Genomic DNA, 25,727 nt, shown 5'->3' with positions numbered 1-25,727 from the left:
TACTTCTCCCACTCTATATTCATATCTGCATTATTGAGCTAGCCGATGCACACTCAGGACCGAATCACTCATAAAATACAATAGCGAATGATAAAATGTATCCAGCAGTGAGGAATTGATTGAAGTTGAGGCAGGCAATTAGTTTCATTGATAACTGTACCGGTAGGGAAGAACACACCGAACACAGGAAGACATAGTGCATCTCCTGAATGGAAACAGTTCTATTACTCTCTGTCGGGTGTCCTCACTTCTCTCCTCGCCATTCATCTGCAGATGTAATGACCAAAGAAAAGAGCAAGACGCTGATCTGTCAGAATGATTCACTGTCAATTTACTGGGCTTTCTATCCTGGTCCGCTTTGTGCAGCAGCCGGTGAGATGAACCCGGCCTCCTAATTCTTCTCAAAATCTACATACTGACACTTTATAATAGCACAGTGATGATTTGGAGCGGTTGAGAGGACATGACTATTCAGGAAAAGCTTTAATTGGCCCGAGTGTGCCATCAGACGGTTATAAGTGCACTGGTGATAAGTGGCTCAAATGGGACAGACTATGTTGTGACACGCAATCTGGTGTTGTACAGCGTTGTTACTAACAAGGCTGTTTTTTGTGTAATTGTGAGTAAAAATTTCACTTAAAAGGAATCACTATTTTAAATTCTTGGTGACTTGAAAAGGGTTTAATTCTCAGAGAAGTGGTTTAACATATTCAATTAAACGTTCAGCATCTTCTTTTGCAGTCTGTATTTGTAGTCTAAAAAAAGAAAGTTTTTTTTCTTAATTCAGTCTATGACCTCAAGGTTTTGTATTATTCCTATCTTAAATAGGGACAGAATATGTGATTTATATCATATACATTGACTATAGCCAAACATCTGCAAACAAAGCCTGTGCTCAACTAACCTATTGTCTGGGCCTTGAATGAAAAAAAAGAAGTAAAAACATACATGGTCTGACTGCAGACTTCCAAGAAGCACAACAAGCAAAAGAGTTTGTCCTCGTGTGCTGTGCAGCAAAGCAGTACAGCAATGCGACTTATTTTAGATTAGATGGTACCTTAATAAGTCACGTGTACACACACAACTATACCCACTAAATAAACACAATACAAAGTAAATTATTTTTAAAAATTAAAATATAGAATGATGATAACACAATACAAGCCCTTAGGAATTAAAACAAATTAAATCCACGTACAGTTTTCAGCGTTACACCGATTGAAAAACCAGGAAGTTATAAATAAAGATGGAATTCAGTCAAAAACCGATTTACGTAAGTTAAACAATATTCACATTACAGCCAATTACGGGGCTTTATTGAAGAGACACGCTTCTTGGAAATAAGGGGACTGGCGCCATTATGTGGCATGATGGAAAATTACAGGAGTCTACTATCAACAATCATTGTAGGCGAGAATATAAGGTTCATAAGGCTGCACAGATATGGACAGATATAGATGTTTTATCCTGCACTCTTAGGAGCGGAATCTTATAGATAAACTTCACTGGTATTTAAAATGCTTATTAATTGAAGGTTATTCGTTTTTATACGCTAGAAAAAACAATTATAACTCAGTCTGCCCCAATAATGTGCACAAAGTGATCGACTTACAAAATACGTTTATTTATGTTCATTTGTACGAATCGTCTCACTCCACAGCAACGCATTAAAATATTTTTTGTCACTCCCTTCTCTACAAAGGCCATACTATTACTTTTTTTCCCCAAACTCTTGCCCCTCTAACCTTTAAATTGCCGACGGCAGGCGACATTCCCATGCAATTAATGCAAATCTGCGGTCTTTAAACAAAGCTAAGACCAGAGCGCAGTTAACCAGAACCGCTGTGAGTTCATCCATCCCATTTCCTGGACCAAGTTCCTGAGGGAGGGCCGGTTTGAGCAAGCATGGGAAAGTTCTCCCCACTTTTTCCGATTACATCGATTCTTTTTAAAGAAGGCAAAACACAACCCGACCGGAGCAGCAGTGTAGTCCACCACTGGATAGAGCGGAGGTGACATTACAGACGCGCTGTTTGCTGGGACCTGTGAGGCTGTAAGGAGACAAACCCGGCTTCTAGAGAGAGAAAGGTGAGAAGGTTTTCCGTGAGAAAACAAGAAAGAAAAAAAAAAGGCGGGCATATACACTCTATACAGTTCTGATTAGTTGTCAGTGACTGAAGTATACTTTACGTTGTTTGACACATTTTTATTTATTGGATTCCTTTTTTTGTAATTAATATTAACTTAGTAATATTTTTAAAGCGATTTACACTTGGGCTGAAACCTTAAGACCCTCTTTTCAGAGATGGATGATAGGCTAGTCCTAGAATTAAATCTATTTTCAGTGGAGAATTTATTCTTTTAGCCTTGGATGAGGTTTTGATGTCTGGCCTGTTAAAGTTGTTCTTAAACTTTGTTAGATCTTACAACGAGTCTGCTTCTTATTCTTTTCCTTCTTGTTAAAGTCGGACAGTAATAAGCCGGGCGGCTTTAAAACTACTTTAAAAGGGAGACCTGCTTCACCTTAATTTGACTTGTTGATTATTTTTTCTTTTGTATTGTTGCTTTGATACTTAATATGAATGGTCTGCTTTATCAAATCAATGCTATGCTTTTCCCATCTCCTAGAGTGACCTCCCACTAGTGTGCTGATATTCTGTGGTATGTTTTGTAGAGATAACAGCCATCCTCGAGACAATACCCCCGAAAGAGGATCAGTCAAGTTAGTGATTTCAGTGCCTGTTCAGCTGGGGCCAGTATCCCTGACAGTTCATTGAAACTCCTCGTGCTGTCAGAAGAGTTTTTAGTTTCCCTGTCGGAGACGTTTTTCCTTCTCACGGGGGAGAAAATAACAGACAAATATTAATAGAATAAACAAATAGACAAGTGTCACAGCAGAGCCTGAACTCGCTCACACAGGATGTTTATTCAGTTGTGTGTGTGTGTGTGTGCGCGCGCTGAGTTTCCCAACAAGCCACCGACTGTGTCATTTATCGTTAACGATTTCCACGGCTTCCATTTCCATTACTGACATTTTATTATTTTTTTTAAATAAAATCAATTAAACTGTATAATTAAAGTGTGCATAAATGAACTGATTCATCCAGCCCAGAATAGAATATATTCTTTGTGCCTGCTTTATGTAAACGTTGCCTCATTTGGACTTGTTCACCCCGGTTTGCTGCGAACAGACAAAGTGTACACCCCTTCCCATTCATTCTAAAAGCTAACTTTGGCAGCATATGTTTTTGTTTTAGTTCATTTTAGTGGGGGGCTCACTTTTTCACGTCTCCATGATGAGGAGTTGGGGCCCCACCTTAACAAGAGTGTGAGCTCATGGAAGAACTAATAGGGGGGCTGCAGCCAGATACACGTTCCTCAGCAAATAGAGACACCATTATGCTGAAAGGGTTGGAGAAACTTAGCTCATTTGCTGCTTATAGGTGTGATTAAAGGTTTATGCTCTGGCTATGAGTTTTGAAAAGCACTAACAATTTTGTAATGGTAATAACAATGTGCCAGGTAGGTGATTAAGTGTAACAATGGTTCAGCCTGTTTAGCGATTGAGCAGTCAAGAAAACGAGGCCATATGACCCATATTAAAAACTAGACCTGTAGACAAGTTTAATGGGTCCACGCTACCTGACTGAACAGCTTTCACTTGAGATTAGAGTTTGAGGGGAAAAAGGTGTAGATTATGATAGGTTATTACTTATATATGCTACAAAATCCTACCAAAACCTATGCACCTTTTGTGGGTAACTTTAATGACCTGTTGTCTCCATGTTAGGAGCAGAGGATGTCCAGAGCTGACTGGTCCTTCCTGGAGCACCTGCTGGAGGAGGGCCAGGAGTATTCAACAGCTATTGGCCGGGTCTGGCTTACCGTACTCTTTCTGTTTCGCATGCTGGTACTGGGAACTGCTGCTGAGTCTGCCTGGGATGACGAGCAAGCAGACTTTGTTTGCAATACCATCCAGCCTGGCTGCACTGCTGTTTGCTACGATAAAGCCTTCCCTATATCCCACTTCCGCTACTTTGTCCTCCAGGTCATCTTTGTCTCCACGCCGACCATCTTTTACTTTGGATATGTGGCTATAAGGGCTGGGAAGGACAGGAGAAAAGATGATGAGAAGCAGGCTGAAGAAGGAGGTGCTGGTGGAAGAAAAAATGGGCAAGTTCACACAGAAAGAGGCGATATCACAAAAAATGAAGCGACAGAGAAAGAAAAGAGTGGCATGAAAGGCAGAAGGCTAGAGAAGTCTCCCGAGGTGCCCAAACTGAAAGGCAGGCTGCTGGGAGCATACGCATTCAGCATCTTATTGAAAGTCCTCTTAGAGGTCGGCTTTATTGTTGGGCTTTGGTTCCTTTACGATGGCTTCTTCATTGCACCAAAGTTTGAGTGTAAAAAGTACCCTTGTCCCCACACGGTGGACTGCTTTGTGTCTCGACCCACAGAAAAGACTATTTTCACCATCTATACTCAGGTGATTGCTGCCATCTCCCTGTTACTAAACCTCATCGAGCTCCTCCATCTGCTCCAGCTTGCCATCGCCTACCGCCTGGAGAAACGCTCGGCCCAGAAACAGGACTACCTACCTCGGCCAGAGCGGGAACCGGTGCGACAAAAGACTCCAGAACTCCAAACGGCAGCATCACAGGCTTATAAAGCAGGGAGCCATATTGAGCTCGCCGTGCAGAGTGAGGCTGCACGCTGTCCAAACCCCTGTGAAAGCTACGGGGACATGCCCATAGAGGTGAATTGGGGAACTGGAGATGCTGGGAGCGACGCGCTTCCCAGTTATGTGAACTGTATGGGTGCTATGAGAAAGACACATTCCCCTAGAGTCCATTATAAGAAACATGCACACCACACGGGAAAAACTACTAAGGGTGCTCATAAGGGACACTCAAAACAAAAGCATTATGTATGATGCAGTCAGTCAGACTGATGTTTCTATGGAAGTGTTTTTTGGGCTTCAGATTTTTTTTTATAAATATTTCCTGCACACTTGACTATCAGGAGTGCACAGTAAGATACAGAAGAACAGCTACTGTACTGTGAACGTAATGCCTCAGAGGCTGACAGACATTCAAACAGAGATTTATCAGATAAATGGACCTATTCAAAATGAAACATTTAAAGAGCACTCCCCAAGGCAAAGAAAATGAGACTCCACAGTGAGAGAAGATTAAAGTCATAAGATGCCTTAACGTTACATTTAATGGGTTTTTAGTGCTGAATGTGACAGTGGGCTTTGGAGAGGGTGTTGTGTGAGAGTTTACTGGAGAGCTAAATTTAAATATACTCCCTGGAGATTTGCACTGTAACTTCTTTTTGAAGCCAGTTCTCTCCGAAAGGCTCTGTCCACCCTGTGGAATGTACTGGTCTCTGGATCACGCTCAGGTCCCGGGAGGATAATGACTGAGTGGATGCAGGCACGCATGCATGCATGCACACACACAATATAATTTCCCAACGAGTTTTTGCCGCTCAAGTTGAGGATGCGGGCTTGGAGAGCAGGAGCAGAGGGAAAGGGGAAACCAAACTATGGGACTTATTATCGCCAATAACCGCACCATTATATCTACGAAGAAAACAGAGGAAAGCACAACACAAAGACAGGCATCCATTTGAATGAATGAAAACTAAACCTTTAGTCGGTTAGAGGTAGATCTTGCACCACGACCGGGGCTGAAAGCGGTACAGGAATGTACAAATTCAAAGAAAGGAAACGAGTTGTTCTGTGAAAACTGTATTTAATGTTTATTTTTGAGATATTGCAAAGTGATAATATTTATTATTTTTTTGAAGAAATAAAGTTTAAAGTATAATGAACATGTGAAAAAAATCAATAACTGCCTCACAGATATACTTTCAGAACCTTTCAGGCTGCTTTGTGTTCATCATGGTTTTATTCCCTTTCTTTCCCAAACACAGGGATGAGATTTCTACGGGGGAAAATCTCTCTTAAGCGACTGCTCACTTGCTGCTATCCAAATACTGTCCCCGCTACAGGAAATTAATCATTCAAGAGGAAGATAATAGAATAAATAATAGAAAGAGAGAGGTGTGGAGGAGAGGATGGGTTTTACACGCTATTATGAGCACAACCAACTGAGGGGAGAAAACGGGGGAAAAATGGAGGGAAAACACTTTTGACTTAATGGCTGTTTTCAAATGTGTAACTGTGGCTGCACAGGCAACAAGGCCATCACTCAAAATGCCAGTAAAAGTTCATACGAGGAAGAATCGCACTCTATTCAGGCTCTATTTAATTTCCCCTGGAGTGCACTGCACTGATGGCCAACGCTGCTTTTTTTTTCTTTTTCTTTTTGAGGAAAGCAATTGATAAAATACAGAACTCGGCACCTTCGACAAAAGGTGCTCGCCCAGCCTCTGAAAGAATGTACTCATATGTCTTTTTTAGATTTGTAGCTCTGCAGCAATACAGCATTCATTTCCAGCAATTTACTGGACTGTCGATATGATGATAAGCAGTTATCTATGGCAGGAAAGGTGGTCGTTGGGAAATTCAAGTGAGGCAGGCTCTTAAGCCACAAGCTGTCTGAACTGTGTGTGTGTGTGTGTGTGCGTGTGTGTGTGTGTGCGCGTGTGTGTTTGAGAGGTCAACTCTGCAACAAGCAGCTGAAGAATCTGACATTTATTTTCAGTTTACAGCAGTTTGTCAAAAAAAAAGAAGAAATGTTATAGTGTGTAATAATAATACACAGCAAATCCAGCATGTCCAAATTAACACTGTCAGATTTGATTTCAACACTTTTAAAGTGTCTATATGGGTCCACACCAGAGAGTGTTAATTTAACTCTTTTTGGAGAGTTGGTATGTTAACTCTGATTTAGTGTTAAACACCAAATCTCTCTGGAGTTGATAATTTAACACTTGGTGTTAAGAGTTTATATATTAACTCTCAAAGAGTATTTTAGTTTAACTACGTAAGAGTTATCTTCTAATTAATTCTAAAAAGCGGGAATTTTACTGTTCTGAACTTCTAGAAATTTCTTTTGGAAATAAACATTTACTAAAAAGACGCAATGGTTTTTGAAAAACATTTATTCTGAACTGTGCACCACAATTTCAAAACATTTTCTGAAAGATGTAACAGTGTACATGTTCTCACTTTCATTAGAATTTCGTTTATCAAAAGGTCTGACATAGGTGAGCTGGTAAATGCAAATAACAGCATTCTCATCACTTATTTCTTCAATACAATATGCATGTCCTTCATTCATCACTTTGTGGAACTTCAACGCACTTCTGCTCTCCCCCATATTCCATCTTCACAAGCATATCCTATGTGGAGATTGAATAAAAATTAGTTGACACTAATTAATGGCACAAATCAATTGCAGCACAGTAAAAAAAAAAAGGAATCCTTTTTGAGCCATTACTTGTGTAAAGTATTTTCCCAAAAGACAAGGACACAGACAACAGGTAATACTGAACTAAATGTAAAACCTCAACCTTTTTCATTTTTACCTAAACCGTGTGCACAAAACTGGAGGAATCTAAGTGCTAACGTAGAACTCAGTCGGGACATCTGCTACTGCTGTTTGCTCGTTTTTTATGGGAGATCGTTTTCAGGCTTCAATTAGCACCATTATACCAACATTTCACATTCTAGACATTGTTTTAAGTGTATTTGACCAAGAAATTTGACTGAAAATTCACATGCAAGCTTTTTTTCAAGGCTGTGGTATTTGCCCGCAAACAATACCTTTCAGCTAGCTAAAACAGAATATTATGCTATCAGCGAGCAACATGGCTAATGCCTTTCACACAGCTTTGTCTCAACTCCAAAGAGCCACAGAAGTAAAAGCTAATAACAATAATTGAAACAATCTTTGAAAACATGACTTACCAAGCATGGCAAACAACTCAAATATGTAGAGCAAAATGTTCTGAAACGGCTTCACTTCAGCTTCGATTGGAGCCGTGCTGGGGGCGGAGTCTGTGAATTTACTCTATTGGTGTCATAGCCCCTGTAGGAGTTCAGAGTTAAGAGGTCAAGAGTTAATGTTTCCATTGTAACACCTCCAGATTTGAAATAGAAACACTCATTTTTAACACTCGATTTTAACTACTATCATTTTACACCTCAGAGTTACATTAAAAGAATGTGACTCTACTTAGAGTAAAATTAACTCTAAGACTACTAACACCAAAACATTTAACACTTTTGAATTTGCTGTGTAGGAAGCCTGTTTCTGTGTGCTTAAAGTGGAATGTGTTTTTATTGCAGGAGCATGTCAAGGATATATTGGCAGATACTGTTGAGAAAACAATCCAAACAGCCTGCTGAAGCTGCCCACTTTAATGCCTGTTGACGAGAATTTGGCTAGCATCTGGCATTCCCGTGCAGCCCTTTTTTATTCTGTTTCTTTTTAAATCTCAGTCTGCATTCGCGCGTATGTGTCCGTGTAATTGTTTGTGTCTGTGTTTCCACAAAAAAGCCAAAAGGCCAAGGAACAGATTGCGCAAGGCGACCCGTATCGGCCCTCCGCTCGCCTGCTGGAGCCAGACACCGAATAGCTGAAGTAGCTTTTGCGTCCGTCTTCCTCAATAGCCCATCAAGGTGGAGAGACTCGATGTCCTGCTCTACTCTATCTGCAGACTCAACTCTCACCTCCTGTTGCGAGGCAAATGTAAACCTAGGAGGATGAAAACAACAGACAGTGTAGGTTATTTTGCTTCAGCCATTTTTTTTTTTCAGAGAAATTCAGTTCCCTAGACGACAATGAAAGTGATCCGAGCGCATGTTTCTCTAATGGGGCAATTGAACATTTATAAAACACACTGATTACAGATTATTCATGTCTAGATTATTTCCAATGATCTGAGGAACCAGTCACTTTCCAGATAATCTGATAGAATTTGCATTTGTTTAAATATACTTGCTCTATGAAACTAAAATGAAGGGAGTCCATAAGATGGGAAGAGCTGTATCAGTGAGAGAGGCTTATACTTGTAGTTAGAAAGGCAGCTCCTGGGATCAGATGCCATTCTTACTGTGTTTCCTGACATTGTTGAATTCTCTGCTGATGCGTTTCCTCAGTCTGCTGGTGAAGCCACACACAGTGCTGGTGCTAATCACATAAAGAAAGACAGTCTTTTAGATTGGTGAATGAGCATACAGTACGTGGATACTCGTGGGCAAAGAGCTATGCTGAAGCATTTGGAGTATAAAGGAGTTTGAAGGGTCTTTAAATATCCGCCGAGCTCTTGCAGGTATTATAAAAGGTCAGCCGTTGTGCCGCCCACCACTCATGCCCAGCACCAACCTTTGGAGGGACTTTAAAGGATTCACCTGCAATGAGTGCCAGGCTAGACCAAAACAGCCTGATCCAGTGTCATACTTCCTGCCAGCTGTACTGCTGAAAGCCTTGCATGTTTATAAGGAAAGGACCCCGAACAAGGCAAACGAGGCACTCAGATGCACGAACACGCTCTTAAGAAGGCCGGCGTTACCTCACCTCACAAAACGCTTTCAGACAGCGGGCCTTAAAACAGCAGCTACAGGCTAGGTGAGGTCACCAAAACTGTGCAATGTTTCTTTAACTGGATGTGTTTAGAAATAATGTTTCCTGCAGTATTTTAGTAGTAATACTGGGGTTCATCTAAATGTGGAAAAGGCAAAGCTTACATGTGCCAACCCCCTTTGTTTCTCTTGAAATCTGTGCAAACAATACGGACACACGAATCGCTCAGTATCCATAACAATGCACACGGTTCATGCACCACGTCTTTAATTTGGGCATTTGTGCTACTCAACAATATGCAACAGAAACACTTTGAGCAGTGCCTAAATTTAAACTGTCGACAGGAAGTGGTCCTGTATCTGTTTCCCGTTCCAGTGTTGTTTCTCCCCGGGGACTTGTTGCTGAAGATTGTTCACCCTGACAATGGAGCCGCTGTGGGCATTGTTACATTGTTTTAAATGGACTCCCCTGTGTTTGCTGACCTTATGCCACTGCTGCCCCATCAAAGGGTTTATGTGGGATGAGGAAAGTGGGCAAAGCGCCTGCTGTGTGTGTGGCTGGAGTCAATTAAGAGAGCCAATACCTCACAAACATCTTACAGAGAGCTGTGTATATGTGTATGCCGTGCTATGCTGTGCTACACATCAGTGTTTAAATCTGCACTGATCAATGTTTCATTTCAATAATCAACAACGGTTTGTTTTGAAATTTACAACAGCATTACTTCTTATGAGCTATATTAACCGGTGTTAATGAGTTTAAAGTTCACTTGAATTAAGTTTGCTTTAGTAATGTCCATTACTGAATAACCAACCTTTAAGATCATTTTGAATTAATTTTGTGAATTAATTTTTACCTGGTGCCAGTCTCAGATAAGTGATGGATGCAGGGAATTTTCCTTTGAATATAGAAATATGAGTCACCTCCTAGACCAGAGGAAGTACACTGCCCTCAGCTGCAACATTATTAAGGAGTTCAGTGTAAGTGCGCTCGCTGTGTACCACTCTTCTCTTTCCTTAAACATTCTCCTTCACACTTTTCCTTGACCTCACGTTTTCCACTGAGGTTTTGTTTTGTTTTTTCTTTACCATACCCACAGTTTCAAAAAGTGAGCAGTTACTTCTTTTCATTATTCTGAATGCAAACATTCAAAATGTGATTATCATATCTGGGACCATAAACACTACTGATCATGACAGAAAAACTCCTTCTCTAATTGTGTCACATTAAAATCTGCACATTGTTCTGTTTATCAAAGAGATTTCGCTCGCTGGGGGAACAGCCTCCTTTAGGTTTGACAGCATTTCTAGTAGTTAATGGAAGAGAAACAGAAGGTAGTGTATGAAGTGTGGTTCTGCTCCTGAAATTCAGATAAATGATCTCCAATGCAAATACATACAAGGTGGATACTGCGCAGCAAAAGCCTTGGCACTGACTACTGTCTGTCAGATGCGTGAGGAAAAATAATTGGAGCACATTAATGTTTGTTTGTGTTCCCCAATGTGATTTTCATAACAGGTTTTTAAGATGATAATAAATCAGTGTGATAAGTTTGTCCTGCTGTGCTCAAAATGTCAAAAAAATAAATAAATACCATGAAGGGAGATGAGATTAATTTACCTGAACACGTTGCACTAAAATGAAAGCAGTGTTTTTAGGTGAGCCAAGATGCTCCACTGATTTCACAAATACAAGACCCTTGGTATGTTTGTGGTCAGCCTTTTGTGAATGTATACACGGCATTAGGTACACAGCTACCTGTGCTGCTGGATTTGTATTCTCTGCACAAATGTGTGTGTGTGTCTGTGTGGTGGTTGTTTAATAGGGGGATGCAGTGCCCTTCCAGCAGACAGACAGCTCTATTGTTCCTGCAGCAGAGGGAGCATGTCTCCAGCCTGTCCACTCAGGATGTTGGTTTGGACCTCCTTTAAAAAAAAAGCCCAGCCAGCATCACCCACACCCATTATCCCCATCTTCCAGCAAGAACAATGGAACACCTCCCCACAACCTCCTCCTTTCCCAGGAGCCTCGAGCACTTGGTTCCCACAGTATTATCGAGTTCTGAGGAGCCGGGGCATTGTTAGCAGGCCGATCTGTCCTCTGATTGTTCCCATGAGGATACACACACACACACACACACACACACACACACACACACACACACACACACACACACACACACACACACACACACACACACACAATTCTCTGTTAACTCTGATGCATTTAGTTGCAAGCCTCACCTCCACCTCTCTATCTTCATTAGCTTCAAATGGAAACTTCCACCAGCTTGAAGTAATTGCGACTCTAAACACGCACAACCGGTGTCACTGGAGTGGAGCAGGTCATTCCACTGATGGCAAACTTAAGAGGGGAGTACAGGGCTCAAAGATGGCTGCTGATACAGCAGTATCTACCACTCTGGTGCCAATGTAAATCAGGACTCCATAATCTTTCCCATTTAACTAACTGGCAGGGCAACATAGCAGAACTTATCTTGGCGCACTGAAAAGGTTATCGTCCAGTAGGAAAGCTCCTCTGTTTCATGGCTGAGGGACCTGAGTAAACAAGTCAACAAAGGGGAGGTCAAGCGCCTGGTCACATGTTTACAGTCATCATGCGTGTGAAATAAAATGCTCTTTAAAGGCCATTTTTGCCTTGTGTTTTTTTAGTGATGCATATCTCATGAGGAGTGTTTACACATAAATATCAGTAGCCATTACAAAGATACACGTCAGAGATAACAGCATGCCACTAAACTGCCATCATGATCTAAACCTGCAAGTAAAACCTATGTGTACACCTCCTCAGTTACTGCTGCATTATTAGCTGGCACACTATTAATGGCAGCTTTATCACAGACGGCTGTTATAAGGCTTTAAGGACCCTATTAATCCCATCTGGTGGAGCACAAATACAGGTCTGGCTGTTTATGTGGTTTTTGAAAAATGATGTGCTCTTATTTTGAAATAAAGAGCTTGACTGGAGAGTGAAACAATGATTAGCTCACATAGGACTGGCTGAAAGCATTTAAATGAGCTGGGTGTGTTGGGTAGCATCTCAACAGGGAACCAGGGAACAATTTGTGGGTTCTTTTGGATTACTGATGTGATTTTTTGTGTGCTGCACACAAATTTCACACTTAGAGAAATCAAAAAGACTCAAAAATAAACATTTGTGAGCAAAAAGAGAAATGAAGCTACAAAATACATAAAACTTCAGATGGCAAAGCAAATACTGGCGTTCAATTAAATGTGAGAAAGTGGTGATTTTTCCAGGGTGTACCCAGCCTCTCAGCGTGTGACAGTCAGGATAGGCTCCATGTCCTTCACAACCTTTATTCAGGTAAGTGGAAGAAAATTAATGAATGGGAAGTTGACATTTTTACATGCAATTATCTCTAGAGATTTGCCAAAAGCTGTTTATATATTTACAGTATTAGAAACATTATACTTGTTAAAGTTTACGTTTTTAAACCAGAGAATAAAAAGTCTTGCTTCAAGTGGATCGCTCTTTCCTTTAATCGATTTAAGATGGCCAAATAGGGCTAAATTCCAAAGGTGAATCAGTTAATGGTTTCCCAGCATAATAATTTCCCCCTTGAAGCTAAATGAGTGGAGTCATTACTTCCTTCCTTTGACTTTTAAGTTACTTTCCGCCACTGGCAGAAGCATTGTTTCACAAAAAGAGATTCGACACAGTTGCTCAGAACTGAACGTGAAACAGCGCTGACACAGACAGAGTTCAAGTGTTTTCTTTTCTTTTTTTTAATTAAAGTAAGAATTAACTTCATGAAAGATCCTTTTTGATAATTACCAAATAGAAGCTGTAAAAATTAACTGAAACATCACTCAAGAAAACACCTGAATCACACAAACTTCTTTATTTATCACATTTTTTTCAGCAAGACACGTATTATTACTGTATTTTTTTAAAGTGTGCAAATCCAGACTTTCTAAAATGAAAGTATTGAGCACATGGTTACAGACAATACAACTAAGCAGGTTAAACATCCTGGGAGACCGCCCACAATGCTGGCTTATGTTCTGTCACATATCATCAAAGGTTCCAGCAAAGTCCTGTCGTTCTTCTCTTCTTTTATGACAGCCAGACTTCCTGTCTCTATAAACAGAAAAGATCAAAAGGAGTAAAAAAACCCCAAAACCCAGACAGGTCTGTAACATGAAAATTGGTCGTGAAATGACAAATGACATTTGAGTGACTTAATAACAAAGTCGCAATTATATACATTTACCATACTGGCACAACCAGATGTATGTAATCCATCCAAGTCGGTTCCAAATCACATAAAACTTTGTCAGATTAAAGACCGAACACTCAAAGGTTCTACAATAAGGTGTTCTAATGGCAGTGGATGGTTTAAGTTATTGATAAAAAGCATGCACATGCACCATCAAGTAGATGATTGGAGAATTTGGTACAGTCTAATACATACACCTTTGTTTGATTATGGAGAAGAAATAATTATATTCCAGCTACTAAAAGTTTCCCAGTGTTCACCCAGGCAAGTTTTTGCTGCGGGTTTCCATGAGAGTGGAGCTGAGCTGAATAAGGAAGAATGTATGATTCAATGATCGCCCTCTCTTCTGCTCTCAGTGCACAGTCCTCCAGTGGAAAAAAAAAGGTCAAACGCAAGTCTATCACAGAAACAGGGGATTAGCTCTTTTCAGGTCGGTTCCTGTTCAGAGCCGCTTTAGGTGTGAACTCCAGTTTCTCTTTGAGGCTCAGCACCTTTGTGCTGTCCATGCCCACTTGCTCCTGCAGCTTTCTTTCTTCCCTCAGTTCCTGGATGCCTTTCTCTTCCTCTCTGGATTTGGGGGTGCCCCTGATGAACCATTCCAGGTGATAGCCCACTGCTCCAACCACAAAAGCCACAGGGAAGGTGACATAAGGAGCATAGGTCCGCAACGCTGTCCACACTACAGGCCACATGACTGCATGCAGCTCTGGGATCCCAGGTGCTTCAAGAGAGGAGGAGAAAAAAGGTATGTTATTGGTTATGGTAAATGGTAAATGGCCTGTATTTATATAGCGCTTTACTAGTCCCTAAGGACCCCAAAGCGCTTTACATATCCAGTCATCCACCCATTCACACACACATTCACACACTGGTGATGGCAAGCTACATTGTAGCCACAGCCACCCTGGGGCGCACTGACAGAGGCGAGGCTGCCGGACACTGGCGCCACCGGGCCCTCTGACCACCACCAGTAGGCAACGGGTGAAGTGTCTTGCCCAAGGACACAACGACCGAGACTGTCCAAGCCGGGGCTCGAACCGGCAACCTTCCGATTACAAGGCGAACTCCCAACTCTTGAGCCACGATCGCCCCATGGTTGTCTATCGCTTAATTTGCTCACGACCAACTCTGCATTTTCCTGCTGTGTACTAGAACAAGTTTGCATAATTCTGAGCTCAAAGTAACTTTTATTCACTATATGTGTTATTAGTGTAGCTCTTCACTTCATTCAGTGTCAGAAACAAGCCAATACCTAGATTGATTTGAGCAGCATGTGGATGGAGCATCTGTGCTCATAGCACAGAAACATAATAGATCACTTTTAGTAACTTGCCGTGAACATTTATAGCTTATTAGGTCTGATTTTACTACTTCAAAATTGCTGCCCTTTTTGTTTAAGTTGCTGACCCCTTGTGGCTTTAATTCAATTATGATTAGTGGAGAAATCTTGTAACTTATAGGATTTATCTAACTACTAATTACCAACAAACCCAGATCAGCATAAAAACCCTGTTTTTTTGCTTAGATAAATCAATGACTCACTCACAGACTGCTATGTGCTAGCTTACTGAAGAGAAATTATTTTGGACTTAATGTGTCTACCCATTTCTGAAATACTTTCTTAATGTGCGAAATAACTGAGGCCAATGTGCACATGAGGACGTCGTCAAACACCAGACAGTATAATGAGTAAGTCCGTGTCCTTCCAATGCCCTCTTTCTCTTAAGCCCGACCAGCAACACAAGTAGCAGTAACAGCCTTCGACTGCCTGATTAACCTTCAATACAAGTTGAAATATCCCCGTAATTTTTACTCGTTTGGGTGTTTCATGAGAGCCGAACTCAAGAGGTATTCTCAACAATTCACCAGTTTACATTCAAACATATTGCGTTTCCCAGCTTGCATGACTCTTTAAAGTTATATGATAAAATCCGCTACGGAGTACGCCATTATAAATTATAAGTCCAGTCATTACACGCTATACGATATGAATGACTGTGAACTTGATTCGACCAAATCTAGCACAGCGTATAAGTCTAAAACGATAACAATGAAAAGAATTAACGCTAACGTAGTGTTACCAAACCTGTGTGAAAGTCATGTAAGAAAACTGAGAGCTGCTACCGGCTAGTGTGCTTTCTGTTTACTTCAAAAAGACAGCTCGAGGAATGATAATTCAGAGCACAACATACATTCACCGAGCTTCTGTGCCTGCCTACAAACACTCAAATATTTAGGGGAAAAAAGCCCCAAATGTCGTAAGTACTCACCTTTACCGCTAGCACGTTGGTACTGTAGTGACGCAATTTCCGTGTCAAAGTCTGCATCCTTCCTGGTTTATCGTCATTGGCTGGCGAACTTCGCGTAGACGTAACAATATCTCGCGGTGTTTTAGCGCCTCTTAGCGGTAAAGATAATACGCTACACTACTTTGACATTTGTACCGAGTAGAGAAAGTGCATTATGAATGATCAGTACCATTTACTGCTGACATCCCATAAAGTACATAATAATATAACAAATAAATAAAAATAGAAAAAAACAAGCAAACAATGAAAAACCACCATTAATTCATAATCTAATCAACATACCTAGCCTAAAATACACGAGACTTTTGTCCAGTTCTTAGCACTAGTTAAAAAAAACAAAAAACAAAAAGCAGCCACCTCTTTCTGTGTTTAAAAATTCGGTGGTATTTTTCCCCACAGATACTCTCAAGAAATCCTCACAAAAGGCTGACAGATCTGTCACCAGCATTGTGCTACACACTGACAAGGCGTGAGCTACCCCCTCTTGTATGACAAAACCATCAAGTGACAAGATAGTTTTCTTTTAGTTTAAAAGCACTTTCAAAAGCTTAGTGCGTTGCATAAAACCGCAATTTAAAGTTTAGGGTTTTTTTGGCTGCCTGTGAGGAATGCAGAGAAAATAATACATTTTAGTCACAGAGTAGGAAACCATACAGTTCAGACTTGGCTACACGAGGCAAAAATATTCCTCTATGCTACTGTTGTTTCTGGGTAGTAAAAGGGTATATGATTGATGATACTGATATTTCAGCTCCTGGGCCAGCTTTACCAATGCTGGGCACAAAGCTGATCCATAGCAGTTGGAATGCAGCCTGTCATAAAGGAATGACCATCTCTGACTCCATGGCTGTTTGTGCAGAGGCAAAGAGAGGGGATTATAAAGCTAAATCAAAATTTGTTATCATTACTTGCAATGCTGCTTAGAACTGTGTGGGTGATTACGCTTCATGCTTCAAAATTATTCTCTTAAGCAGTTCCTCCCTCTGTGCTGTCCATCTTGTAGTTGCCAGAATTGGAATTTGATCAGTCCTGTCAAATAAAGTGAAATGTGCTCATCGCCTGAAGGAAAACAACATCACTAGTGCCAGTTCTGCTTTAATAGCAAACTTGGCAGTGACAGGATTATTTCATCAGTTCCTGTTTATTAGCAAATGAGATTTAGAGTTGCACTAGCCAAAATTTCAATGTAAAAATACAACCACCTTATCAATCCAAATCACAAAGCGAGACTGACAGAGTGGCTGACTGAAGCCCTGTAGACCTGCTCTCCCCAAGTTAATTACAGATGTCAGGCATGGTCAGCGGTGGGAAATTTTTCTCATTACCCAAAAATTGACAGACAAGACTTTGGTTAAATCACTGCTGAATCAGGGAAGCCTGAAAAAGCGTGTGGCACAGCTCCTCAAGCACGGTGCATTTTTGGCCACGGTTTCAAATCCGCCGAACTCAGTGTTTTGAAAACAGTCCAGATGCTAAATATATGTCAACAAATGCAGGGGGCGGTGGCAGGGATGTGACACATATGACACAAAGTGCCCTAAGGGATCAGTGACAGCTACATTTAGCCCTGGATTAAGATGCAGGGAGACTGCTAAGCAGGAGATGGGTGTAGAATATGACCAAAAAAGATGCACAAGAGAATTTGATAGATTGCCTCTGATTTGGGATGAAGCTGGGGGACTCGTGGCACAGGCTGTCAGAGGAACAGATGGTAAGTAAATAGAAGTGCCAAATGTGGAAAGGAAAGACAGACACTCTGAGTCAGTTTTGAATTTCAGCTAATCAGAAGTGCTTTTAAAGAAAATCCAACCTCAAAACATTCAGGGCTCACTAACAGAAATATTATAAACTCTCAACCTGTACTTGATTGACTGCATTTCACTGTAATATTAATGAATTCACTCTGTGCTTAATTATTCTATTAATATGCATGCAATATGCATTCAGAACTGGTGGTGAACTCATTCATACATATGAAAGTTTATTTGCTTTTGGCATTACAAACCATCATGACATGTTTAATGAGCATATATACCTCAGTGGAGTGTATTATTCATATATCAAAGATAAATGTACTGAAGTAAAAAAACAAGAAGAAACCAAAGGATGCAGTGAGGCACAATTTTATCCATCTTATCTTACTGCGAGCAGTTAAAAATAGTGACAGATTCAAACTATTTTACTTTTCAGTAGAAGTTCTTATACAGATTTCCTAACAGACCTTATATTGAAGTAATATGCAATATCATGTACATTTACTGAAAGTGAGTACCTTCTGGAAATACCCTTGATGTGCATAAATTTAAAAGGCATTTGAACAGTTTTATGGCACAAGAACACATTAATGCTGCTTGTGTGCAAATTCACAGGGAAAAGTACAAGTAAATACTTTTCACATGTCACCAAGGCAACCAAGGTAAACTGTTTTGGCATCCTGCTGACTTCCCAGTACAATTTGGATTCTGTTTTAAAGTGTGATTCATGCACAGTCACTCCAAAGTAACCCAATCTTTATATATTTTATAATGAAACTTGCTTCATACGCTGGCTGAAACAAGCTGCTTCACCTCCCTTCACTCCTACCTTCCTTCTGATTGGCAGAGTGTGTGACTGTGGCGTGGGTGTGGTCTCTGGCCAGCTGCAGAGGAGGGGTGACACAGTGAGCTCCCGGGGCGGCGCAGGGGCGGGGTTGACAGGTGTGCTGGGTTCCGACATTGATTGTGTGTCTTCTTATGTTGACAGTGACAGTCGGAGGGGAGCGGACGTGACAGCTGCAGAGAGCGGGAGTGGCTGCGAATAAACCCACGTCTCTGAATAAAACGTTGTGCTGTCAAAATAATCGCCCAGCGTGTATTTATCAGGTCAAACGCTACAGTGACCATTCTGTGTGCATGACATGACCATATTAGTTAGGGGTGTTCACTTTGATTGACATCACACAGGTAAATGTTAAAGAAATGATTGAAATGAAGTTATTAGAGCATTTTGAAGCCAGAGGCTTTGGCTCAGAGTCTCCTTGCATATATGTTACCCTATTTTATTATTTTTGTTTTTTTAGCTTTGGCCATTTTTAATATGAACATCCAACATTTTAACAGTATAAATATGATGAAGCGCCATCCTATAAGCTAACCTGTGAAACCTTTAGCTCCATTTAAAAGAGCCAGTGGACTTTATTCAGGTATATGTTGCTGAGCTTTGTCTATTTACAGCAATATGCCACGCAACAACATGGACTGGCATGATGTATACATAGCTGCATGTGGGGGCACTTATGGCGAAAAAGGGAGTGACTGTGACCTGAACATGGAGTGAGGCTATGCAGAGGGGCAGTCGGTGGAACGGGGCTCACATGAGCCTGGTGACAGCACCGGACAGAAAGTCCTCATAGCTGAGGCGGATGTTGCCCGTCATGCTCGTGTCTCTCTCCCGAAACACTTGAGTCATGCTCTGAAGCTGCGTGCACACGTGGATGAAGCGGTCCAGCTGTATGCCGGGTCGGGCACCTCGCACGTTGAAGCGCTGGACTAGCGTCTCTGAAAACTGGGGGCTGAGGTTGTAACCCATCTGAGCGAGGGCTGAGAAGAGAAAGTGACATATGTGCATATTTGCATTTATATGATTGGATGAAATGATTTAAGTCACAGACTTTTCTCAACATGTTGTCAAATGTGCAAACACTGATACCTTGTTGTAGCTCCATGCCACTGATACATCCTGAGCGATCTCTGTCATACTGCTGAAACATTGCTCTCCATCGCTGCATAAAGTCCCACAGTGCTGAGAAGCCAAACAGGTCCATTCGACCAGACCGCGTCTTGTCAAACATGTCTAACAGGAAATACAAACACACAGGCTCAGCCAAGCAAGACAAAGAGGCTTTTTTATTTTTTTGTAAAGCAGAACCACTAAACTCATCCTTCATCATCATGGATCTTCTCCTTGTGCTACTTCAAAGCAGTCACTCGCTTCTCATTATGGTAATAGAAAACATTAGTCACCGCCTGGTAAGCACAACTGGAATGTAGGGATAGTTGTGCAACAACAATGGGAACAGCGACAAACATGACTCAGTCATTATTTAGGCTGACTCCTGGCGGCATAAATTTCTCCCTGTTTTAGAAACTCAAGACATTTCTGTTTACAAGCTTGATAGATTTAGGGAGGTACTTCCATCCATCCATTTATTTTCTACCACTTATCTGGGTCTGGGTCCCAGAGGGCAACAATCTAAGTATAGTGAGTGGGGAGTAGAGTACTCCTATATAAATCCAGCCTACTTCCTTTTTCCCACTACTTCTCTATGCATTTGTTTGTCTAAATAAACTTTTGCCTCCGTCTGCTGTAGCCATTCAGGTCACTGAGAGTATTTTACATTGTTAAATTGTGTGTCATTCTGCCTTCAGCAACACTATAAGAGCATTCACAACCAATTCATCAACACAGCGCTACCTCATGGCCTGTTGAGCATTTTATTTAGCTGCTGCTGGATGACTTACTGATCATCATGAGGCAAGTCTCGTCATTAAAGGAAGACCAGTTAGAGTTGACAAGTGCCTGCTTGAGCTCCTTTAGGTTGATGAAGCCACTGCGATCAGTGTCAACACTCTGGAACCACTGGTACGCCTCTGGGTTAACACCAGGAGGGATGTTACCTACACAAAGACAAAAAAATAAGTGCGCTAATGAGACAGAGAAGGAAAGAAATGCATTCTGACTGATTTTAAAGATTCCCATGGCTTCAAATTTGTTTTCCAAGCCGTTTCCACTGCCGTTCATCTCTTTTTTGTCAATCCGTCTCAACCACCTAGTATGATTTATTCTCTTTATTATTTCCCCTCCTCATATTTTCTACCAGTTATTATTTCACTAAACCTCTCAGGATTTTCAGGAGTAGCGAACAAGTGTGGGGAAAAAAAGGAAAAGAAGAAAGAAGAAGAAATATTCTTGGAAATGAAGTGACTACCGCACTCCAATGCCAAATAATCATTTATTTACCAGGAGATGAAGAAACGCGCTTCGGCTGTCTGACAGTTGAAACTGTGCTGAGTCTGTCAAGAAGAAAATTGATCATAAAAAATAATACATCTATGCTCGGCTCAGTCTTTTGGTGTTTAGAAGCACCAATTTAGAAAAGAGCAGTGTATAAAATGACTAGTTAGAAAAAAACTACTTCATATGCAAGTGACACACCAAACAACTCCTACAGCTAATTACATTCTATATGCACTTTGAGTTTTGAAATGTTATTTGCTGTGTGGGTAAGAGAGCATACCAACTATAACACCTCTTAGTGATGACAGTTATGCTTGATATTATTTATACTTATTAAACATGTAGTATGCAACATTTGTTTCTCTAGCGGATGCTTTTTATCGCCAATGTCTGAATGGATAGTAGTGTGACATTTTTAAAATATGAGGCCTTTTGTGACTCTCTGTTTGCTCTAATAGCCTGTGGACTGATTTCTATGTGAACTATTCAGTAAATTCTCTGTACACATCTGCAACTATGTGACACACATGCTCACTCCTGAGTGCCTTAAATAAATATCCATCTTCCACTGCCAGTATCAACAGCGAGCAACAAAAGCTTTTGTTAGCTTAGAAGGGGAGCCCACTGGAGTCCGCCGGGCCAAACAGAAATTTGGTTTGCTGGTCACTTGGTTTTTGGGATCAAGTCTGTACTGAAACTTGAACGGTTATCTGGTTAATATTAACTAACAGTAGTGTCCTTATTAACACTCACGTAGTGGACGTACTTTCTGAAGTAGAAAACTAATGTATTGAGCTGTCAATTGTTAATTGTATGAAACTGTAATTCATGTATTTTCACCAAAGAACAAGAGATTCACCAAATTGAATTTTCTTGGCTGATTCCAGTTGTTGTTGTTTTAAAGAGTAACCTGCTAATACCAATATTTGGCAATTTGATTTGGATTTTTTTCACAGAAGTTTAATTAAAAGCCTATGCAATCAATAAAACAACTTTTTCTTTCAACTTTTGCAAAATATTATTTTCATAATAAAATAAATAACTACACTGCAGTACGTTACAAGATCTTCTCTGACTTAAACAGTTGAAAATGAAGTGCTCTGGTACTGGAAAGAGGTGCAAATCATTAACTAAAAATGAGGTACCTTTACCTAATACATTTTCTTTACTAAAAAAAAAACACCCCCAAAAAACAATAACAACAACAAAAAAAACTGGTGCTACAGATTTATTTAACAAAATAAAGTTCAGTTACTTGGATCACTTTCCAGTATGTTTATAAATTAACTAGATAACAGGACATCAATCCTTTTCTCTTTTTCACTCATCTCCATAATTTTCTTTATAACTGATTCGATCTTTTGCTCATACCGAGGCTGCTAGCTTGTGGTTGGCTCTAAAGTTTGGATAGCTTTAGCTTTTTTAAAGCGTCCATGTTCAGCTAGGTGAGGGTGATTTTTTTTTGGCTGATTAATAGGAAGGAACAGTAACAGAATAGGAAGGACAGAGCCTTTCAGTCTGTGACACTACGGCTGTGGAGCAGTGTACTACCACAACTGATTTTAGATGACCTTGTTCATTCTTTTAAAAAGCAGCAAACAAAAACACTTCAGTTTAAACAGGCTTTGTGTTGAGAATTTTTATTTATTTTAACATAATATTTTATATAAATGTAGTCATTACCAATAATAGGGGCCGATAGATGAGTAGGTATAAATTAGTTAATTTATAAATAAATAAATATATCTGGCATTGATAACCAGAGTCAACTATAATGAGTCAATTAAACTGATACTGAGTATGTACCCTGGTATTTCAGCTGTTGTACATCTGTGAATGCAGAATGTATGATACTGCAACACAGTCTCGTACACAGCTCATGTAAGTTTCATTGCCATTTTGCCTGATGTTCTGCTTCCACAAGCTGCATGCAAATGTGAGCAACAGAACAGGAATTGCATTTCATCTGACAGTTAGACAGGGCCCCTTCAAATACATATTTGTTTTACAATATGGAAAAAACAAAGAAGGGATCCAAATATTCTTCCTGCAGTTAGTAAGGCAGTTTGTATTCTTCTAAAGGCTACATGTCCAACCTTAGTTATACAGGTTCAGGTTTCATAAGTAGCGGCTGTGAAAATGAAGGTGCAGATAGGGTCAAAGGTTGACAAAAAGCCGTCTCGAGAAGAGGCCATTATCTGGAAAAAGGAGGTGTTAGAAAAATATGGTGTGAGTAGAAGGAAGCAGTAGAGGGGGGACTGATTGTCAGAAAAATAAATGGGGAGAGAGGGACAGGTGACACTTGAGGGCAGACCCTTGATGGATTTTGTCCCTGTGGGGACTGATCGTAACATAGGCTATCAGGTTCTGACTTAGGCTTAGCCACTACTGGAAACTGTAATCACACACACGCACACACACAAACACACTCTTTGCCCATCTGTCTCTTACTCTGTTTAGCCCTCACTCAGTATTACCGGAGTCATCACTCCAGCCGTGTAATCCTGCTGAGGGGCACAAACTGAACCCTGTCTCTACAAGACTGTCTGGGAACGCAAGTCATTTTCTATCCATCATCCCAGCGGAGAGGGTGGGATGAGGGGGGAAGCAATGTGGAAGCAGAATCAGAGTCTATCTGCAGTCTCCTTGTGTTCAGTGTATGCCTGCTTAAATCCTACAGGCAGAGCTACCACAGATGCTTACAAAGATATGCTCTCATCTCATAATTACCTGCAGGACCATAGTTTGCATTAGGTCTCCCATACGGTTGTCCACCATAACCCCCATAAGGCCCACCAGGGGCACCACCTGGCCCTGGCCCATATTGCCCTCCATGACCTGGAACTCCATAACCACCATAGGGGCCTCCTGGTTGACCTCCAGGACCTCCGTAAGGAGCTGATGGGGGAGGCCCATAGGAACCTCTGCCTGCACCGTATGGCGCACCCTGTGGCGGGTTGACTCCAACTGGATAGCCCTGCAGAGGGACAAAAAAGCAAGGGTCACTAAACCATATAATAAACAGGCTTACTGCTTCTGCAGTAACAGAGTCTGAGGACAACAGAGACACAAGATACTTCAGGTATGGCTATTCGACTATATTCTCAAATTCTGTACTTAAGTTTAGTTTTAAGGTCATGTATTTTCTGTTGCCTTGGATCCTGCTACTTTGTACTCCACTTGTTTAACATTTCAGAGGAAAATATGTAATCATTAGCCACAATACTAAAATCAGCTGCTCAATATTGTATAGCCCCCCCCCCCCCCCTGCCTGCAAAACAGCTCTGACATAGTGAGGATTGGAAACAGGATCTCTGGAGTCCTGTAGATTGTCCGCTGCGGCCTTCACAGATTTTGGTCGTTCCTGGGAGCATCCAGTGGATGATCAACTAGACTGATTTGGGGGACTCTTTCTCGTACCTCTCATTCAGCAGTTTTTGCAGTGTACATTGCCCCTCTAAGGGTGGATGCAACTAACTGGTAATACCTTAAGGCATAAGCAGGATTGTGTTGTCTGTAGCAATGTTTAAGTGGGTTTAGTATCAAGGTTTGATCTGGATTCAGAACCCATAGAGCCTACACCCCTAGAGTTCCCATGGCCATGCCACAGACAGCAGTTTATTTGGCACCAATGAGCGTTTCACAATATGAGAAAAATATTGTATTTGTTTAATTAAGTTAAATGTTCCATACTAATTTGAAAGCTACAATCAGCATGTAAATTAAGATTTTGCCCGGAAAAACATGGAATTGGTTTATAATCATGAGACTGCTCATGTGAAGTTACCACACAGACACAGAGGTGGGTAATTTTATGTGAAAGGACAAAAACAAAACAACAAAAAATACAGATGCATTTTGGTAGTGTATTAGTGGTTTTAAATACTTTTCAGGCAAAGATAACTAAACATGTGAAACAAAGTCTTATTCTAGCCTTTCGATGATGTAATCAATTAATACAAGAAAAAAGATTCACGAATTAAGTAAAAAACTGGACGATGCCATAATTCAAGCAAAATAAACTAGATTGTATCCCACTGTGCTGATCAATGATTCGTTTACTGACATAAAACAGCTCAACTTCTTTTATATGGTAGGTAATTAAGGTTAAAATTTACTTACACCATAATTATGTGTTTGAGCAAGAACGATGAGTTACCTCTACTTTCAGATGAAACCCACCATGACTGCTATCAATTCAAACGAGAAAAACTAGAGTAGTTACGTTTTGCTGAACCACATGACCACATTTAAAAGATAAACAGAGTAACCCGCTATTTCCTACCGAAATGTTGCTAAAGAATAGCAACAGTTTACCGTGTAACACTTAGCTAACCACAGCAGACAAATGAATAACCGAAACTACTTGCGGTGCTGTTAGTTACGTCACATTGGTCAATAAAAGAGATAAACTCAATAAACAACATTAGTATGTTATTATGAAGACAAAAACAAAATATAAAATACGGGAATTCAATACCTGTCCGTAGTGGAAACTCATATTTGACAGCCTTTACTTCCTACAACGAAGCATCCGTAAGGGCAGATACGGCGACGTCCGGTTTCCGCTCACCATTGGTGCATTGTCCTATCTATCAAAACCGCACCCGTGTCCTCTGCTTCTGATTGGACGGTAGTGTGGAAACTCGGATGACGCCAGAA

At 40.8% G+C, this 25,727-nt stretch overlaps 3 protein-coding genes across 4 annotated transcripts; 1 reads left to right on the top strand and 2 right to left on the bottom strand.

Moving 5' to 3' along the window:
* The first annotated feature begins 1,863 nt into the window (after nt 1-1,863).
* Nucleotides 1,864-7,448, top strand: gja4 (gap junction protein alpha 4). 2 transcript variants are annotated; one of them, XM_085148746.1, is made up of 2 exons: nt 1,864-2,088; nt 3,797-7,448. In XM_085148746.1, the coding sequence occupies exon 2, from the start codon at nt 3,800-3,802 to the stop codon at nt 4,931-4,933; it is 1,134 nt and encodes a 377-aa protein (XP_085004872.1). In that variant the 5' UTR covers nt 1,864-2,088; nt 3,797-3,799; the 3' UTR covers nt 4,934-7,448. The 2 variants fall into 2 exon arrangements, with proteins under 2 accessions (XP_085004872.1, XP_085004871.1); XM_085148745.1 differs by having other exon boundaries at nt 3,791-7,448.
* Nucleotides 7,449-13,364: 5,916 nt separating this feature from the next.
* On the bottom strand, nt 13,365-16,295 carry smim12 (small integral membrane protein 12). Its single transcript, XM_085148749.1, has 2 exons — nt 16,032-16,295; nt 13,365-14,482 (listed from the first exon to the last, which is right to left on the bottom strand). The coding sequence occupies exon 2, from the start codon at nt 14,451-14,453 to the stop codon at nt 14,178-14,180; it is 276 nt and encodes a 91-aa protein (XP_085004875.1). The 5' UTR covers nt 14,454-14,482; nt 16,032-16,295; the 3' UTR covers nt 13,365-14,177.
* A 1,736-nt stretch (nt 16,296-18,031) lies between these two features.
* pef1 (penta-EF-hand domain containing 1) lies at nt 18,032-25,655 on the bottom strand. Its single transcript, XM_085148747.1, has 5 exons — nt 25,546-25,655; nt 23,796-24,042; nt 20,570-20,725; nt 19,758-19,901; nt 18,032-19,648 (listed from the first exon to the last, which is right to left on the bottom strand). The coding sequence occupies exons 1-5, from the start codon at nt 25,564-25,566 to the stop codon at nt 19,419-19,421; spliced, it is 798 nt and encodes a 265-aa protein (XP_085004873.1). The 5' UTR covers nt 25,567-25,655; the 3' UTR covers nt 18,032-19,418.
* Nucleotides 25,656-25,727: the final 72 nt, after the last annotated feature.

Source organism: Neolamprologus multifasciatus, chromosome 22, assembly GCF_963576455.1.
Source record: "Neolamprologus multifasciatus chromosome 22, fNeoMul1.2, whole genome shotgun sequence".
Classification (NCBI taxonomy): domain Eukaryota; kingdom Metazoa; phylum Chordata; class Actinopteri; order Cichliformes; family Cichlidae; genus Neolamprologus; species Neolamprologus multifasciatus.
Note: the sequence above shows the minus strand (reverse complement) of the source record. Positions and strands in the feature narration are given on the sequence as shown.

What these genes read in the sequence shown, in the direction of transcription:
- gja4 (XM_085148746.1), top strand. Translation starts at nt 3,800, where the DNA reads ATGTCCAGAGCTGACTGGTCCTTCCTGGAGCACCTGCTGGAGGAGGGC.
- pef1 (XM_085148747.1), bottom strand. Translation starts at nt 25,566, where the DNA reads ATGAGTTTCCACTACGGACAG. An exon ending in TGAGTTTCCACTACGGACAG is followed by an intron (nt 24,043 to 25,545) that starts GTATTGAATTCC and finishes GTCCCTCTGCAG; the next exon opens with GGCTATCCAGTTGGAGTCAA. An exon ending in TGCAAACTATGGTCCTGCAG is followed by an intron (nt 20,726 to 23,795) that starts GTAATTATGAGA and finishes GTCTTTGTGTAG; the next exon opens with GTAACATCCCTCCTGGTGTT.
- smim12 (XM_085148749.1), bottom strand. Translation starts at nt 14,453, where the DNA reads ATGTGGCCTGTAGTGTGGACAGCGTTGCGGACCTATGCTCCTTATGTC.